The sequence below is a fragment of the Myotis lucifugus genome, unplaced genomic scaffold, assembly GCF_000147115.1.
Source record: "Myotis lucifugus unplaced genomic scaffold, Myoluc2.0 scaffold_424, whole genome shotgun sequence".
Lineage (NCBI taxonomy): Eukaryota > Metazoa > Chordata > Mammalia > Chiroptera > Vespertilionidae > Myotis > Myotis lucifugus.
In genome coordinates, this window is record NW_005871472.1 from 542,848 (window position 1) to 561,762 (window position 18,915).

Below are 18,915 nucleotides of genomic sequence, written 5' to 3' on the forward strand. Positions count from 1 at the left end.
AGTCCGCCCTCACCAGGTGTTACCTGACTTCCTTCCTCAAAGTGCAGAGATGGAGGTGGGGGCAGGTGTGAGCAAGGCTTTTGTCCAGGGAAACCCAGAGCAAATCAAATCCCAGGTGCTCTGGCCGTTCCTCCTGAAGACATGCAGCGAGTCTGCTGAGGGTGTGCCTGACGCAGACCCCATGTGCGGAGGGAAGGGGGGCAGCTTGGCTTCCTTAGGTCCCTGGGGCGGCACTGCTGGGGGGGGCATTGGCCCAAAGCACCTCAGAGTGGGTGCGCCTGGGGGTGACAGGCTGCTGTGAGCACCGAGAGGGGAGATAGAAAGCACAGCCCCTGCGTAGTAGGAGGCCGAGAACTAGGAACCAGTAATGGCAGAGCGAACTGAGAGGAGCTGGATTTGGAACTGGGCGGCCTGGGCTCACTGTGGCTCTGCCCGATTCCAGGGTGACCCGGAGTGACCCCTTCCCTCGCTGCCACCAGATAAGAACTCTCCGGGCTTTGCTAGGTTCCGGTGCCAACCCACGTCCCTGTCCCTGCACTGCCACCTCCCTCTCCTGGGGATAGAGGAGCTTCTGGCTGGCCTGTCCCGGACACGGAGGGCTGCACCGGGCGAAATGGCAGAAGCATTTTGGGCCAACACACACCACAACACACACACAGCACACAACACGCACGCTCACACACCAAGCACTCACACACCACACATGCGTACACACACACCATACACATCACACACTCACATCACATGCCTACTCCCCACTCACACCACACACCCCACACTCATTCTCTCACCCACACCCACACACTCCACACACGTAAGAAAAGCAGGACTGTTGCAGCCGTTCACCCCCTCTCTGGGTCATCATCCCAGCCTCTCCTTACCCCAGCCCCTAATTAAAAAGAATAATAATAAACTCCCCCTCAGTGCAGTGCCTCTGGCCACAATACATCACTGTCCTTCCTCTCCAATCCTTCTCCCTTGGGCCTTACATGGGCTCAACCTCCCTCCCTAATTAAAAAGAATAATAATAAACTCCCCCTCAGTGCAGTGCCTCTGGCCACAATACATCACTGTCCTTCCCTTCAAATGACCTGCAACTGCGACCTTTCCTTCCTCAGCTCCCACTGACTCCACGGCCCTCGCACCCACGTGCACACGCCCTATCCAAGCACACCATGGTAGGGCTGCTCCTTCACTCAGATTGTTCTCACCAAGGTCACTGTCAACTGTCGGGTTGCAAAATCCAAGGTCTCTTCTCTGCGCTTGCCTTCACTGACGCTTCCCACTAGTTGGCCCACCCTCTCTGAGAACCACTCTCTCCTTTGCAGGGTTGCCAGGTAAAATATCGGCCCCCAACATATGTTTCATATAAGTATGTCCCTCATGTTACATGGGACATTATTTATACTGAAAATTATTTGCTGCCTGAAATTAAAATTAACTGGGGATGTCCTGTATTTTTATTTGCTAAATCGCACAACCCTATTCCCTGCTTCTCTGCCCCCCCAGCTCCCCCCACCTTCCTGTATCTCCAGTTGCTCCTCCTCTTGTCAGCTGCCCAGGTGCTGGCCCTGACTGCCCCTTCTCAAGCTCCCCGCTCTCCTGGGGCAGGGCTGGACGACTGCCCATCACCTGCAGAGTGAGGCTGTGACTCCCACCCCACCCACCCCCATTGCTTTGTTTTCAGAATGACGTATGATTCCAACCTACAGGCCCCACCCGCCACTGACCCAGGGAGGGTTGTGCGCACACAGTATAGGGACAGAGCCCTGAGTCTGGGGTCCTAATATTGGGTCCAGCTGAAGGAGGCCTGACCTGGGCAGAGCCGGCTCTGTCTGAGGGCAGGGAGCACCGGAGGCCGACTCTTCATCCCTTGCAGATCTTGCATCCCCGTCTCTGCCCACCTGGAGCTCTGGTTTCCAGGCATTTCTTTGTGCTGGACACGCTCACTCATCTCTGACTGGTCTGGGTGCCTCTGAGAACAGGCCCCTGCCGAGTTCCTGTGGAGATGCACCCACCACGGCCCCTTCAAGGAAGGACCTCTATCCAGTTTGCTCCCTCCTTCCCCTCACAGGCAGTGATCCCTGTAACATCTTGCATCCCAAACTCCATCTCAGTCACTTTCAGAGAACACGACCTACAGCGGTTCCCTTTACTCAGCCCCCAGGTCCTCCCTGCAGCCCGTTCCCTTCCACACGCATCTAGGAAGGCCCTGCTCGGGAGCTCTAGGTCCAAAGCGACCAAGACACGGTCCCCAGGAGCTTCCTCCCTGGGCTGTGCCCCTCCCCTCCCCAAGCTCATCCACTCCATCCCTCTGCATCACCCTGACTCTATCCCTGGCCCCTCACCCCTCTGAGCCTCTGCAGCCCCATCCTCTCTCTCCAAGTCCTTCCTGTGGCAGCCACATGGCCAAGGTGGCCAGTCTGGGCACCCTCAGGGCCAGTCCTGAATAGAGACTGCTAGCCAGGAGACTCAGAATTTTGTACCTTTCAAGCTATCCTCTAAATATGGCACAGCATTTATTTCGTGGGTACAGAGAAAACAGATTTTCTATGAAAAAGATCTGAGCCGTTCTTTGTGATGGAAACAAGAGCGCTGCTACATGCTCTCAATGTAACGTTTTAGCTTATCTGGCGTTGGCATTGTCTTTGAGTTCCTGATGTTCTGTCATTCCGGGCTCAAATCACTCACATTCTCTACGAATAGAAGTGCCCACTCAGAAAAGAGTAATCAAGTCTCTCTCAAAATAGGTTTCCAACTCTTCTTTCTGGCTTTCCTGTTAACAAACCTCTCATCCTTTCCGCGACTCTGGTTTTCTCTTCTGCTTCCTTTTGTGGTTTTCCAACCCCGACTCTTGGGAGACCCATAAAAGGATATACATCTTCAATTATAACATAAATCACGCGTAGCCCTTTGGTTTCAGCGTGGCAGGGCCGATTTCAGGCAACTGGCAGGGGCTGGCCTCAAGGCTGGGCTCTGTGGGATCTGCACAGGCAAGCAGCAAAAAGGCTCAGCGAGGGGAGCAGGCAAGAAGTGGTTTGTACGAAGCGTCCACTTGAGGGCGCTGCTTCCTCTGGTGGCAATAGAACCAGTTTGTAGGCATCCTGGGATAAACCTGAGATAACAGAATCTGCTTCCGATAGATTCCAGTTCCCCTGTCGATCAGAAGAGATGGCCCACCGTGCAATCCAACACCGTTTGGTCACTCACTCTGCAGACCGCTCCGAAGCCCCATCCTGTGGGCGGGGTCCAGTGGAGCTCTTGGGGGTCAGGGCTGACTCCACCGGGTCCCCTCAGGGTGGATCTCCTGGGCCACAGGGCACAGCAACCCGGGATGGGATGTAACAGGGAGATTGCTGGACACAGGCAGGGAAGGGCAGGAATGCCAGACGTGGAGGAGTGGGACCTCAGGGAAGGCTTGTTGGGGGGTGAGTCTGACCCACCAGCAGAGCCAATCCTGGGGGCTGTGAGGCCTCACATGAAGGTCCAGAAGTCCCGGGCACCCGCCACTGCCTGGGCATGGCGAGCCGGCCCCGTGAAGAGAGAAGCCTCCTGGTGGAACGTGGCCACAGTGAAGCTGCGGCCAGGGCCCCCCTGAGGATCCGGGGCCTTCGATTCACAGCTGAAGCAGCAGAGGATGCAGGTGATGGCCACGGTGAGCACAAACAGCACGGCCACCATGCCGATCACCGCCGTCTCCATGGCCCCGGTGGCAGCTGGCCACTGAGCAACCGGGGTGCAGCCGGAAGCCTTAGCTCCCCATCCGAACCGAACCGGGGCTCTTGGTGGCTCTTCCAGCCGGGCGGGTCCCTGCGGTCTTCTAAGAAGATACTGGTGTGGGGTCCTGGGTCGTGCCCCCTCGAGACCGTGGGGCGCTCTGCATGGCACTGCTCCGGCCTCTGTCACTGTTTCCTAAGCCTGTCCAGGCTTCTGAGAGCTGTGGTCAACTCCACTGGGCGTCTCTGGAAGAAACGCTGACCTGAAAGATGTGCGCTCAAGTCTCCCGAACTCGGAGGAGCTGGGAGGAGGGGGCAGAAGGCTGCTCACAGGGAGCCTTGCCAACCCGGCCCTCTGGCGACGCCTGCGGATTTGAGGAGAGTTTGTACACTCAGACAAAAGACAAAAAAACTCCCCGTCAGATCCGCGATGAGCCTGGGCTCCTCCCCTGAGGAACCTTGGGCCAGTCCTTGAATCTGCTGCCTCCTGAGACCCTGGCCTGTGCTGGGGGCAGGGACACAGGTAGACAGAAGACAATGCCAACCCTGACACAGTGGGGGCGTCTGTGAGTCCATAGGGGCCTGGGGCAGGGCGGTGGGGGAGGCCTGCTTCACGCGGCCTCCTTTCCTGCTTGGGGTTGGAGGGTGTGTTTAGATAAGGCCAGGACGTGTGGCCTTTGTCCTACAAAGGGAAGCCCTCTGCTGTGCCGGCCCACAGCCCTCTGTGCCGCCCGCTCACGCCCCTGCTCACGCTCAGATGCTGTGAACACTTACCCTGGGCTTGTCTGGAACAACAGCTCTGACTGTATGTGGTTCCATGGTCTCCTGACCTGGCGGCCACCCCGGGAGCCAGGTCACGGCATGCCCAACCCTGGTGCTGCCGCCTTGGTCCAGCCTGGGCCCAGGCTCCAAGATGTCTGAGTGGCTGAGATCACTTCCCGAATGCCTTCCTCCTGTGGTGAGTGGGGGCCCAGGGCCTGCGCAGCTGCCTGTTGCCCTTGGTGACTGCACTCACCCCACCACCCAAGCACACCCAGGCCATTCCAGCCCTGCCCCCAGGTTCTCCACTTCACTGGGGGGGAGGGGAGGGGGCGAGCCAGGCCCAGGCCACTGAGTGGTCTGCCAGACGGGGCTCCGTCCTGACACTCACTGGGTCACAGCCCTGTCACAGCCAGAACCTCCTGAGGCCACCACCACGTCTAAAAAGAAGACTGGGTTATTGGCCCCACCCTGCCCAAACTCTGAGCGGTGGAGCAGTGAGAAACAATAATTCCGGGTAGAGGACACAGCCAGGCACTCGCTCACATAATTGGTCCAGCAACTCTGTGAAGTGGTTTCGTCTCCCTTTTACAGACTCAGGTGCTGGTAAGCAGCGGTTACAGCACACCTGTGGCCTGTGGCTAATTTGTAGTGATAACAAGAGCACCAAATGGCCGAAGCGGGGCTTCCTGGCCTTCCCTCCTAGTTCAATGCTTTCTGTTGGGGGCAGAGTGGAATAGGGGGGACTAGCTACAAGGATAAGAAATACGAATCATGCTCTGTTTACCATAATAGTTCTGTTCCAATTAGAGAAAGCACATTCCACCCTGGCTGAGAGCTGTTTGCCCTGGGACATGGGAGCTGGCATGGGAAGGCAGGCCATCCTCCTTTCCCGAGGACTGCCGATCACTATGGAAGATTTACAGCCTCCTGGCTGAACCAACCTAGTCCCGGAGGCACCCGCTCTTTGCAGCCCCCAGCCCTCTTGCCTGTAACCATTAGACCTTGCCTGCTTCCCCAGGCCTGTCATTCTTACTTTCCCACGTAATCTTTGCCCTTCTACCCAATATAAGCAGCTGGTTTATGGGGAAAGGTAGCAGATTTTTGTGGATGACCTGCTGCTCTCCCATACTGCAATAAACACTCATATATGATTCAACCCTGTCTTTAAGTGGTTCAAGTAGTGACAGGCAGCCCAGACCCATTGATTGTCCGGTTATATTTCCACAGAGCAGTCCCCTCGTTCTACAGTTTTACTGATCAGAGTATGGAGCCTCAGAGAGGGCTAAGGGCTAGCCCGCGGTCACACAGCCTGGGTCCTTTGCGATTTCTCCAAGGCCCCGGTAAACTTTCTTTAGTAGCAGCTAAACTACTGCCTACACACAGAATGGGAGAGTGACTACTGGGAGTGGGATGCCCTGTCAAATCCCCACTCTTCCCTTTTCTAAGATGATTGAACAAACCTGGGCTCGGGGCGCCTCCTCAGAGAGGGCAGAGGAGGCGCATGGAGCAAGCCGGGGCCATGCCTGGAAGCCGGACACCTGGAATTACTTGTATTAACTGGGACAACCAGAGAGAAGGAAATGTGAGGAGCCAATCTGGTGCTGGTGGTTTCAGATCGAATTACCAAGATCAACTAGTCAATTCAGGAGATAGAGGATATCAGGCAGACTCGGTTTCAAGCTGGGTTATTTGTTCCTTTGACTTCTCATTTGCCTGTTCTTTGTGGGTGAATGGAGTTGGAGGCCAGCTGTGGTAGGTGTGCATTGTTCAGCATTTTAAAAACTAGCCCAGCTGGCGTGGATCAGTGATTGAACATCAACATAGGAACCAGGAGGTCATGGTTCAATTCCCGTTCAGAGCACATGCCTGGGTTGCAGGCTTGATCCCCAGTAGGGGGCATGCAGGAGGCAGCTGATCAAGGATTCTCTCTCATCGTTGATGTTTCTCTCTCTCTCCCCCTCCCTTCCTCTCTGAAATTAATAAAAATTAAAATAAAGTAGAACAAAGTACAAGGGTTCAGGCCTCTTACCTTTAGCCTTGTATTGATTTCCTTTTCAGTTTCTGAGATTTGGGGACCCTCCTTGGATTCACCTGTAAAACAGGCCTTCTGGTCCATCCTCATAATAGGCACTCAGTATTTGTGGCATAATGAGGGACCCCAGTTATACACTGAGGACTGCACAGTCTGCTTCGAGGGCTCTTAGCAGTCTTCATGGACCTCACACAGGCAATCTGCAAATGGAATGACCAATGTGGCATCTCAAGCCCAGGGCAAAACAACAACAACAAAAACCATCGATAAGGTGACCAAGTTCAGACACCTCCTGCAGGAGTGGGGCTTCTGCAGGTCCCAGAGCTTATCCCCCTGGAGATGGGCTGCAGGAGGTGGAGCCCAGGAGGCCAGCCAGGGAAGCCTCAACCTCCTCCCAGCTCAGTACCCTCACCCCCAACCATCCTCGCCCCCAACCATCCTCTATCGGCATTATCAGGAGAGTTGAGAAGAGCAAGACAGCCATCAACCTTTGCCCACAATTCAGAGATGTTTGTCCTAAGGGTACTTTCCACCCCTTCTCTTAGAGTTGTGTCTTTTGTAATCCTGTGATATACAGCCCCTGCCCCGAGCCGCAGATGCCAAAAGATGTCTATCACTTAGATACGAATGTGTCCTCCAGCATCATCTTCATCAAATGACCAGAAAAAAGACCACCTTCCAAACATCCCACTTACATTAACAGGGGAAAAGGTGATGCAGGCATCCGGCCATAAAGAACAGCCGTGGGCTCTGCAGAGAGAGGAGGGGGAGATGGCCAGAGGGCTGCAGCCTCCACCTGTTACATATTTCCTGCCTGTCAGACCCCACCCCGACCCCAACACTAGGGAGATGGAGCAGGAGCCCCCTGGGAGGCCCCAGGAGCCCAAAGACCTAATCCCACAGGGCCCTGTGCTCTACTTGGTGTCCCTCAATCGTATTTACTTTTCCAGAGTCTCCAGGGGAGAATCTTTCCTGAGGATCTGTTGTGTGGGCCGGTTCTGTGCTGGGGGCAGGGAGCCCTCAGAGATTTCTCAGCTCTTGAATCCTGCCGTAAATCTCTGGGGAGAGAGATAAAGTGTGGTCAGTGCTCCAAAAGAAATAATAATAATAATAATAACAACAACAACAACAATAATAATGTTGGAAACCCATGGGAAGGCTTCTTCTTGGACAAAGACACAGAGAGGGTAAAGTGCAGGGTGTTTTGGGGGTTGAGACTGAAGCAGTGTGAATGGAACAAAGAGCATGGGGATAGGCGCGAACCAGACCAGGGGCCTTGAATGGCCAACCAAGAGGCAGAGACTTCATCCCAAGGGCAATGAGGAGTTTCAGCCATTCCCTCCCATTCCCTCCGGCTGTCTGGCTGTCTCGTGGAGATGCTTCAGAAAGCGGCTGGGCTGGACAGGGCCCCAGGCTGGGGGATGAGCCAGGGTGGGCACTGGGGCGGGGAGGGGAGGCCGATTGGAAGGACACTGCAGAGATAAAATCAACAACACAGGGAACACGGGGTCCACTTTCCCATCCCAGAAGTCTAGTGTGACTGTCCGTGTGAATTTGCCTCCCTCGCCCCCGTGCCCCCAACCCAAGCACTCACAGAGAATCCACAGGGAAACAGAAAAGAAACAGGACGTTCTGCTCTGTTCCGTCCCTGTGAGTCAGCAGGCCCCTGACTTTCTGGCCTGCTCTCAGGCCCCTCCCCAGGCCCCCAGGCCTCTCCTCCCTCCACTTCCCACTCAGCTCACAGGCCCAGGCTGCAGGCCTGGAAGAGGATTTCCTCCACCCTGTGTGGAATTCTGCCAGCTATTCCTGGGATGTTTGGGAACTCGCCTCCTAGCCGGCCTCCCTCCCGGCTTTGGCAAGGAGTCTCTGTTATCTGTCCCACTTTAGGGAAGAGGAAACTGAGACCCCAGGAGGCAAGCACTCTCCAAGACCACCCAGCACCACATCTCCAGTTTAAAGAGCACCCCCCATCCCCCAACCCCATGGCCACACACAGGCACCAGGAGGGCAGGCTGCTGGAGACTCAAGGTCTGGATAAGAAACCCTGACCCAGTTACCAAGGAAACACTGAATTCAATACGCCCGCGGAGAGGGGCTCTGCAGGTCCCAGAGCTCAGTCTGCCCTGAAAATGGGCTGGAAAGAGGAGAGTAGGTAGAAGCCTGGCCCAGCCTGGGTGGCTCGGCCCTCCTCTTTCTGAGGCCCCGGACTATACAACAGAGCCCCACTGGCACACAGAGAGCCCCTCTGTTTTTTTTTGGGGGGGGGGTTCTTGTTAATCCTCATTCTAGGGTATTTTTCCTTGATTTTTAGAGAGAGTGGAAGGGAGGGGAGAGACACAGAGAGAGAAACATTGATGTGAGAGAGACACATTGATTGGTTGCCTCCTGCACACGCCCTGACCAAGGCCAGGGATCAAGCTTGCAACTGAGGTACGTGCCCATGACCGGAATCGAACCTCCACCCTTCAGTCAGTCCGAAGCTCTACCCACTAAGCAAACCAGCAAGGGTAAAAGCCCCCTGTGGACAGGGCTGCACCCAAGCCTTAAATCCTCCCTTAGAACTTGGGCCCCATGCCTTTCTCACCTACTGTCCACCGGGCACTGCAGAGCCCACCCAGTTTCCCCCACTGCACAACCAGCCCTCAAACCCCAGCCAGAAGCCACCACGCCAGGCACTCACTTCCCATCAGAGAGGGAGGTCCCAGGGCAATGCAGACTCAGGCCTGGCTGCTCCCTCCCTCCCTCCCTCCCTCCCTCCCTCCCACTTGAGTTGTAATCAAGAGCCTCTTCACAAAGCTTCTTGGTGGTTTTTATTTTTATTTTTGTATTCAGACACCCGTGAATTAACTGTGCAGCCTCAGACTGCCTTGTCCAAATGAAAGGGCATTGCCAGGGCCCCTCCCAGCTACCCCCACCCCCAAGCCCGAGGGGAGGATGAGAGGGGAGCACTTCAGAGAGGGCACAGCACATCTTCCAGGCATCAGCGTGCACCGGGGCACTGCAGGTGCCCACTGGAAGTTACAGTCGCAAGGTGGCGTCCATCCCCCACAGATCACCCCTGCTCTCACCCTCCTCGCCCTGCAGCATGAGCAGGGCCACCCCAGGTGTTCCTCCATCCTGTCCTCTGCTCCACCGCTCACTGGGGCACCGTATGCAAATGAAGCCCAAGCAGGACCAAGGCACGAGGCGCAGTCCCGTGTTCACACACAGAGGTGCCCTTCTGCACCGGAACATGGGGTCCACTCATCCTGGAGGCGGCAGGGCAGGCAGTGGCTGCCGTCCACGGGCATCAGCGGCGGCCTCGGTGGGTGTGGAGGTGGGTCTGGTGGGGGCGGTGGTGGTGGTGCAGATGCTGGTGGTGCAGTCCCGCATGGTGCATGTGAGGGCCATGGCCCGGATAGTGGGGATGGTGGGGATGGTGGAAGTGTCCCAGGCGGCCCCGGGCTGGGAAGAACCAAGGCCGGGTGTGCCGAACTCGGCGTCTCCTTACAGCTGGACGGTTCATCTCCACATCATGGTCCTGCTGTCCACCGTGCAGGCAGGTGGCCAGCACCAGCAGCAGCAGCAGAACGGCCAGAGCAGCGCCTGCGATCAAGCCCACGAGAGTCGTGGTCCCCAGGAGCCCGAGCATCTGGGAGCTGGAGAGTCCCCTCTGCTTAGTGGCTCCTGCTGCTTCCTCCCTTCCGGCGGCCTCTGCTCAGCCCTCACAGTCACTGGACTTTGTTGTCTCAGCTCCTGCAGGCTGGAGAGCAGCCAGGGAATGTGGACACAGCCTCTTTGGGCTGGAGCTACAGGCCAAGGGCGACGCCAGGCAACTGTTAACTCTGAGGGGAGGCTGGGTGAGGACAGAGGCAGAGGGCTGTGGAGGGAAGAGCCCTGAGCCTGCAGATAAGAAGCCTAGGCCCCCATCCCTGCTGCCTGGCCAAGTGCCTGGGCCTGCCCTTTCCCCTCCCCGGGCCTCAGCTCCTCCCTCTTTTAGAGACAATAAAGTACAGTGACTAAGAACATGGGTTCTGGAACCACACGATTCACTAGCTCTGTGTGACTGCACAAGTCACCTCCTCTCTGTGCCTCCGTTTCTTCATCTGTAAAATGGCTAATAAGAGTATCTTTCCTCTTAGGATTTTCTGAGGATTCAGGAGTTAAGATACATAAAGCACTTAAACCAGTTCCTAACACGTGTGCCATCAATATTATTGTGAAACCAGACAACAAATGCGTCAGGGTTTCCTGCCACTACTTGAGCCACTTAAGCAGAGACAGGGTTGAATCATACATGAGTGTTTATTCCAATAATGCCGCCAATATGGGAGGACAGCAGGTCATCCACAAAAATCTGCTCGAGCACCTCCTACTAGCTGGCTTAAACAGGGACCAAGAAGAAAGGCTGCATGCAAGGGGAACAGAGAGGTGGCTGCAGGGTCTGTGGTCCTGTGTCTCTTTCCAGGATCTTGAAGTTTCAATGGTGTTAAAACCCAGCTTGGCCATTTCCTGGAACCTGAGAATGGTCAGCATTCCTGCGGCAAACTCCCGGAGGGGGTCAGGGTCTAGGCACAGCAACCAAATCAAAGCGAGTCCTGTCCTCTGTCCTCAAAATGCATTTTCTTTTCTGAGCAATGAACTCATCCAGGTGTCTCTTATCTTTTTACAGCTCTGTTTTTCTTCTAGCACAGTGGTTCTCAACCTTGGCTGCACATTAGAATCACCCAGAAGCCCAGAAATCAGGATTTTAAAAAGATTCCCAGGTGATTCTAATGCGCAGCCAAGGTTGAGAACCACTTTATATCCTCCAGTTTTCCAGGGTCTGTAAGAAAACTTATCTATAGTTAGTAAGGTCAATAATCATTAAACAACTGTGGCCCTATTCTTACTGTGTGCCCTTCCCTCTACGACTCCCCCACCCCCGCCATCAATATTATCATCTTATATCTATGAGATTAGTTTTATATGGAAAGTGTCTTGCTGCTGAATTGTATTATTCCTGGACTATTATAATTTCCCCTTATGGATTTTTGGCTCTGAACCCTTTCAGGAAAAAGGGGCGTTGGTCTCTTCTATAACTGCTTCTTGCTGATGGGGGGCGGACTCCTGAAGTCCTCCCTGTTTGACAAAAGAAAGAGAGAGCCAAAAAGGGGGAAGTAGTTTTAACTGAAGCCAATAGTAAACGTCTATATTTCATTGACTCAATAAGTCTAAACCGTTTTGAGTCTTACTTTTAGGACACAGTGACGCAAATGGCTTCTACAGTGAGACCTATACTGTGTGAGCAAGGAATCAGGTAAATTTAGGCATACATTCTATGAAAACAGAAGCAAACAAAACACAAAGGTTAGTGCATACAGTAAATCATAAATCAGCAAGATTTTCAGATATAAGGCTTCCACTGAAATGAAATCATACAGTGACAATCTGATAGATTATCTGTAGTTAGGACATTTCTGGTGATGTCATCAGGGCTGAGGCCTGTATGACATACACAGACACAGCCTTAAAAGTAAAATTTTGAAGACAGTTAATTGTACTGGAACCTAATACCCACAATTGGACATCATGGTTTCAAATGAAGCACATTTTTTCTCCCTAAGATTACCCTTTTTTTCAGAGATTACAAGTCTAGTTTTTTGTTTGGTCTGACTATTTGCATAAACACAACAAGAGTAGCAATTGATCAAACTGATCACACAGGGTTTCTTGAATTTGCTTTGCTGGAATTTCATTCATTTATAAGGAATCTTAGATTGAGCTCTAGTGAGTTGTAGGCCCCTCAGGGCAGAGAAGCCAAAGCCACGGTTGCCTGGAATAACTGTATGTTTTGGTCGTGTTCTCAAGTCCTTGAGGTCCCAAAGGTGTCTTGAGGTTCCTCCTTGCCATCTTTCAGGAAAGCACTTACTTGGAAAGACTGCCATGAACCATGTGACCAAGGAACGTACCAGGCGATTTCTCCAAGGGCTTATCCCTTCAAAGTCAGTCTTCATTCCTCAAAACTTTCCGGTGACGTCCAGAGTCCTGGAATATCTCTCTCACACACGACATTCCAGTCAAAGTCTTGGTTAATAAAACCACACTTGGAAACTGGCTTTATGACCTGTTATGACGGAATTATATTCTTATTGGATTTATCTAAATAAATATGTTGCTATGAGAACAATAATACTCACTCATTAAGAGTTTCCAAATTCCAGATGGATCAGGTAGGAAGAAAAATGTAAATGCCTCAATATTGGTTACGAAAGTATAATTTACCAAATTGCTTTAAGAAAAGAAACAAGTTTCCTTATGTCTGAAAAACAAAAAGATTAAAAATCAGCAATACTTTCAACAACAAAAATTATAAAAACTATAATTATTTTCAGTTCATTCAGTCCCATATTAAATTTTTGTTTGTACTGATTATTCTTGCCAGTACTTCTATAAATCCAGATACTCTATAGAGTTCTATTAATTTTCATCCAGTTAGAAGGGGATGATCTGAAAAATCTAGTCTCAGAGTTATGTAATTTAAAATGTCAGAGTCCTTTCCATGGATCTCTCAAAAGATGTAACATTTTTGCAAATGCATTATAACAAAACAGTGACTGTCTCTAAATGACAAGAAGAAATTTAAAATGACACAGATTTTGTGTGTGTGTGTGTGTGTGTGTGTGTGCAGGCAGACTTGTTGTAAATGATAAAGCTAGCCTTGTAAAAGGGGCTTAGAAACTCTTTTTACTATGCTCTGATTGTACAGCCTGAGAATAATCTGTTTGCTGAAAGCTCAGTACAATTTGCCTTACATACCATCTTAAAATAGACTTTTCTTAGGGTAGATGATTGACTATTTTTTTGTACCTTCTATGGGTATCAGTCTATAAATGTCTTTTATATGTTCTTGAGTCAACTTTGTAATTATATTTTACTACAAAAATATAACATTCTTTGTTTACTTTAAAAAATAAAATAAAGTTAAATTAAATTAATAAAATAAAATGACACATTTATGGATTTTATTGTAATGTAATTGACATGGAACTCTATCCTTTCTGCAAAACACAATATTCCACAGTAACAATTAGAGTTACAAATGAAAGTATATCAGAATTTATAGACTCCTGGAGATTTTTATGTAATCTCCAGAACATTCATTTTAACAATATGCGCATATAAATAGAATATAGTTGTTATTTCTTTATTTGACAAAGCTTCCCATGTACCTTAGGCATAAAATTTTCCTTCATAAGAAGAGAAAACAAATCTGTGAGGCATTCCACAACCTACTGAAATGACCTAAAGCCAATTCTAGGTCAAGAAAAAGTTTTTTAAAATTCAAACCCTGGGAAGGTTGTCAAACATATTTGATCAAAAAATTATATTATTATTATTATAAAACAGTATTAAATTATTTATTCATTCAAAGTGACAACAGAAGGGTATTAAACACAAACATAGGCTAGCAAAACTTCAATTCCCATGATTAAGAAGATGGCTTTTTAAAAAGTAAGCAAGTACCTGATTAATATAACATAGTATATAATCATTTCAATAATGTATAGAACTTTTGCTTTCTAAGCAAATACAGAAAAAAACTTTTTCCCTTTTAACAGACTGGAAAGGGACCAAAAGAGTTTCGTATTAGTTTACTTTAGATTCATTTATCTAATTAAATGTATTGTTCAATTTACCTATATGTTTCTTTTTCCTTCTTCCCTCCATACAATTTCTTTTCAACTTGCACAGGTTCTCTGCAATTTTCCTAGTCCCTTTCAGTGTTCTTTTTCTTAGCTCATTCAGAAATAATCAACTTTAGAACCATCTAGTTTCAATTCTATATTACCAAAATCATATAATTTCTTTCCAATTTAATTAGAATTCTTAATTCTTAGAAACCTTGACCCTTTGGTGACAAGTAAGTAATTAACATTCCTCTGATTAGCAATACATCCACATTTTAAAGAGATCTCTCTCTATATATATATCTATATATCTATATCTATATCTATCTATATATCTATCTATCTATATATCTATATCTATATATATATATATATATATATCTATATATCTATATATATATATATATATATATATATATATGTATATATATATATAAAAGCCTAAGCAACCATTAAGTCAGAATGACCAGAACGACTGGAACAACCAGTCGACCAGTCGCTGTGATGCGCACTGAACACCAGGGGGCAGACGCTCAACACAGGAGCTTCCCCCTGGTGGTCAATGCACGGGCTCACGGCTGGCAAGAGCAGCCAGAAGCCGGGCTCACGGCTGGCAAGAGCAGCTGTGGCAGTGAGAGCCTCTCCCAATTCGGCGGCAGCGCTACTGAGTGCAGCAGGCACAGCAGGCACAGCAGGCGCAGCAGGCGCAGCAGGCTGGGATGAGCATGAGCAGCGCAGTGCCTGGCCCCAGTTCTGGCTCCTCCCTGGCTGCCTGCCACTTGGCACACTGCTACATCCCTTGGGGGATGTCTGACTGCAGTTTAGGCCCAATTCCCCATGGGATTCCAGATTGAGAGAGGGCACAGGCCGGACTGAGGGACACCCCCTCCAGTGCACGAATTTCGTGCACCAAACCTCTAATATTTTAAATCAAATACAAGACATATTCATTAACAGATTCAAACCCATCCTCTAGATTCTCTGTAGTAAGAAGCCAAAAGTAGGCAAACTCAGATTAATTAATATTTCACTATCCTGTTATTTCAGAATACCTAGATACTTAATAATTTTTACCATTAAACCCAGCAAATTCCAAAGTTTCAAGTTACCAAGGACCTTAGAAAACTATGTTTAGGTATATATATATATAAAATTATTACTGAAAAGCTTTATCCAAACCCCTTCATTATACTTATATTTATTTATTATGTCTTAACAATTTTATGAGATTTTTAAAGCCAATTATTATTACCCAAGGCATTTTCTTGGCAGATTTTGTAACAGGAATAACATGATCTTGACCACTTTTAGGGGGCTGGAGAAAGAACATGGGGGAGAAGTTTTATTTCTCATATTTTTCTTTCTGAATAGAATCCTTATGATGTAACAACATGAAATCTTGCATATAAGAAGAGATGTTATCCTATTTCAAAACAGAAACAAAAACAACCCCTAAAATAAATAAATGAGTACTTTCAAAAGGGGGTACTGGGACATTAGCCTTAGAAGCTTATCGCACACTAACCCAGCACAGCAAATGGCATTTGGCCTGAGTGGCACAAAGCCCACACAGCAGAGACAGAGGACTCCCTGTGTTCATCAAACGGTGAAGAGCAAACTAAGTCCCCAAAAGACAAGAAAGCAAGCAAAGAACATCAGCAACCATACGTTATAGACAGACAGACAAGGACTCTCACCAGCTAAGTGTTGCAGGCGGCTTATGCCTTGAGAGGGAGAGAAGGCAGGGTCCGGAGATTCAGAACTCTCAGCAGCTGCTGGGAAGTTCCTGCGATCCCTGCCATGGGTTCAGCCTGCCCCATGCAGCTGGGGCCCCAACCAATGGGACATGCCCCCATCTTTAAAACAAATTAAACCGAACAATAATCAACAGAGACCCATTACAATATTTGCAGGCACACACAGCCCACAGACAAGAGCTGTACGACATGCTGCTTATCTGTCCCGCCATAGAAACCTCAGAATACCTCGCATTCAAAAAACAAACACGGAAACAGAGCAATGTCTCTCATCCCAGATGGATCAGGCGAAGGCTCGGAGACCAGGCAAGGACCACTGGAGCTGACCAGGCTGGCCCACGTGAAAGGCGGTGAATGCCTCCCGTGCCATACACGGTAAATGCTTCCAGAGCCTTACCAAGAAGCCCAGACGAGAGGCAGCAAATGTGTATCAGACAAAAACACTTCATTCAACTTAAGTGACAGGGCTGAGAGAGGGACTCCATAGGAAAATTCCTGGCAGTGCTGCAAATAAAAAAAGTCCAGATTTCAGCCCCGAGAATCTCCAGTCAAGGCAGCAAGAGGGATCCCCGGTACTCACCCCAGAGGAGTTCCCTGCCTGTGATCCCACCAGAGTCGCCGGAAAATAAAGCCGGACAACAAATGGGTCCAGGTTGCCTGTCACTATTTGAGCCAATTAAGCAGAGACAGGGTTGAATCATATATGAGTGTCTATTTCAATAATGCTAGCAGTAGGGGACAACAGCAGGTCATCCATGAAAAATCTGCTCTAATACCTCCTACTAGCTGGCTGATTATATAGGGACTAGAGGCCTGGTACATGGATTTGTGCACCGGTGGGGTCCCTCAGCCTGGCCTGCGCTCTCTTGCAATCCAGGACCCCTTGGGGGATGTTGGACTGCAGGTTTCAGCCCGATCCCCACAGGCCTGCGGCAGTCCAACGCCGCCTGCAGCTCCTGCCTGCCCCTCCCGCTCATCCCGGCTCTGCTACGCTTGCTGTGGGAGCAGACAGTCCCAACTGGGAGAGGCTGGCGCCAATGCAGCAGGACTCACCAGTCGTTGGTCAGCTGAGTGGCGCTCACACTGTGGGAGCACACTGACCACCAGGGGGCAGCTCCTACATTGAGCATCTGCTCCCTGGTGGTCAGTGCATGTCATAGTGACCGGTCGACCGGTCATTCGGTTGTTTGGTTGTTTGGTCGCTTAGGCTTTTATATACTAGTATATAGACTAGAGGCCCAGTGCATGAATTCGTGCACCAGTGGGGTCCCTCAGCCTGGCTTGTGGGATCAGGCCGAAACCAGCTCTCTGACATCCCCTGAGGGGTCCCAGATTGCAAGAGGGCGCAGGCCAGGCCAAGGGACCCCACTAGTGCACAATCGGGGCCGGGGAGGGACACGGGAGGTTGGCCAGCCAGGGAGGGACTGCAGGAGGGCTCCAGGGCGTGTCCAGCCCATCTTGCTCAGTCCTGATCGGCCAGACCCCAGCAGCAAGCTAACCTATGGGTCGGAGAGTCTGTCCCCTGGTGGTCAGTGCACGTCATAGCGAGCAGTTGAGCAGCCTTAACATATCATTAGCCTATTACGCTTTGATTGGTTGAACAGCCGACTGAGCAGCCGAACACGTAGCATATTAGGCTTTTATTATATAGGATAAGGAAGATTATGGCTCTGTTTTCCTTCTTGCAGCACATGCTCCAGTTTCCAGGGTCTGTAAGAAAACCTCTTATCTGTAGCTAGTAAGCTGAGTGATCAGTACACAACTGTGGTCCTATTCTTATTGTGTGCCCTTTCCCCCTACCAATTGCAGTGGCGTTTGAACTAGATGAGTTGGGAGACCTTGTCATGTGAGAGTCTGGCCCCCTGTCCTGCAGGCCAGAGTCCTCTGGGTCAGGTGATGTCAAATGGTCCCACACTCCAGGAGCTCTGTGAGGCACAGCAGGCGGATTTCCATCTTCAGGGAGGCTAACAACTGTCTCTAACTCATCCGTCCTGCCGGGTCTGGGAGCCAAGAGGATCTGGGTGTTAGCCCTTGACTGCAGGAGGCAGGAAAGAGGCTGCTGAGCTCAGAGGGGCCAGGCCCGAGTCCCAGCTTCCTGGTTCCCAGTTCAACAGTCTCGACTTGCCTTAAACGGCAGGGTCCCTGTTCCCCGTCTCAGCCCCCTGCCCAGCAGCCTGGACATGCTATTCCTGCTGGTGGAGAACTGACCGAGCAGGCAGGACCTGCGCAGTGGCAGACTCCTCTCCCCTCCTTGCCCCGCATCCCCTCCATCCATCCTAGACAAGCACTTGTCCATTTGACTCTCACACCTCAGGGCTGGGTGCCCACTGTCTCCCTGGGCAGCCCTATGTGCGGTGAGCTTGGCAGGATGTTCTCAAAGCTCCTCCTCACACAGGGACTCCCCAAAACTGCAGGTCTGTGCCTGCACCCCGAGATTACTGGTCCCCAGGGCCCTCCCTGCTGCGTTCCCTGCCCTTTCCTCTCTGCTCCTTCCTGGGGGTGCGCTCATCTCCCTGCCTCCTGAGGAATGTGCCAGCAGCTGGCAAGGCTGACTCCACGTGGCCTTGGGCAAGCACTTGCCCTGACCCAGCCTGCCCCCTCCTCCGGAAAAGTGCTAAGGCAAGAGGTGACCCCCAGGGACCTTTCCTCTCTGACCTCTATGGGGGATGAGCTCTCGCAGGGAGGCCTCCAACCCTTAGTGAAAACCTCCTCTGGAAGAAAATGCCAAACATTCCTTCAACCAAATTGGACTCAGGGGACAGCAGGTCTAATGAACCCTGGGACTGTCACCTCCCCAGCGGAAGCCACTTGAACTTTTAATGATGCCGAGTGACAACTTTCTCCTGGGGTCCTGGGAGCCCAGCTGCTTTCCCTGGGGGCCTGTTAAGGAGGCAAGTCTGCTAGAAGGAGCGGGAGGAACTTTCTCCTTCTGAGCTTTTCCAAGAAGACTCCCAGGCCACCGCAGCCCTGGAGGGGCAGAGCCCTGCAGCTGGCAGACT

General features: G+C 50.9%; 2 protein-coding genes across 5 annotated transcripts; both read right to left on the minus strand.

The window, feature by feature from the left end:
- Positions 1-2,478: 2,478 nt before the first annotated feature.
- On the minus strand, positions 2,479-7,546 carry LOC106699515 (small regulatory polypeptide of amino acid response-like). Of its 4 annotated transcripts, none has more exons than XM_023744033.1 (5): positions 7,453-7,546; positions 7,206-7,260; positions 6,508-6,710; positions 4,491-4,669; positions 2,479-4,081 (listed from the first exon to the last, which is right to left on the minus strand). In XM_023744033.1, exon 5 carries the CDS (start codon positions 3,700-3,702, stop codon positions 3,475-3,477), a length of 228 nt encoding a protein of 75 aa, XP_023599801.1. In that variant the 5' UTR covers positions 3,703-4,081; positions 4,491-4,669; positions 6,508-6,710; positions 7,206-7,260; positions 7,453-7,546; the 3' UTR covers positions 2,479-3,474. The 4 variants fall into 4 exon arrangements, with proteins under 4 accessions (XP_023599801.1, XP_023599800.1, XP_023599803.1 ...); XM_023744032.1 differs by having other exon boundaries at positions 4,491-6,035; XM_023744035.1 differs by lacking the exon at positions 4,491-4,669 and having other exon boundaries at positions 2,479-3,962.
- A 1,757-nt stretch (positions 7,547-9,303) lies between these two features.
- HRCT1 (histidine rich carboxyl terminus 1) lies at positions 9,304-10,570 on the minus strand. The gene has a single exon (XM_006102699.3). It carries the CDS (start codon positions 10,139-10,141, stop codon positions 9,800-9,802), a length of 342 nt encoding a protein of 113 aa, XP_006102761.1. The 5' UTR covers positions 10,142-10,570; the 3' UTR covers positions 9,304-9,799.
- Positions 10,571-18,915: the final 8,345 nt, after the last annotated feature.

Bases quoted from the DNA above. Each gene is read 5' to 3' on its own strand.
- LOC106699515 (XM_023744035.1), bottom strand. From the start codon at position 3,702: ATGGAGACGGCGGTGATCGGCATGGTGGCCGTGCTGTTTGTGCTCACC.
- HRCT1 (XM_006102699.3), bottom strand. From the start codon at position 10,141: ATGCTCGGGCTCCTGGGGACCACGACTCTCGTGGGCTTGATCGCAGGC.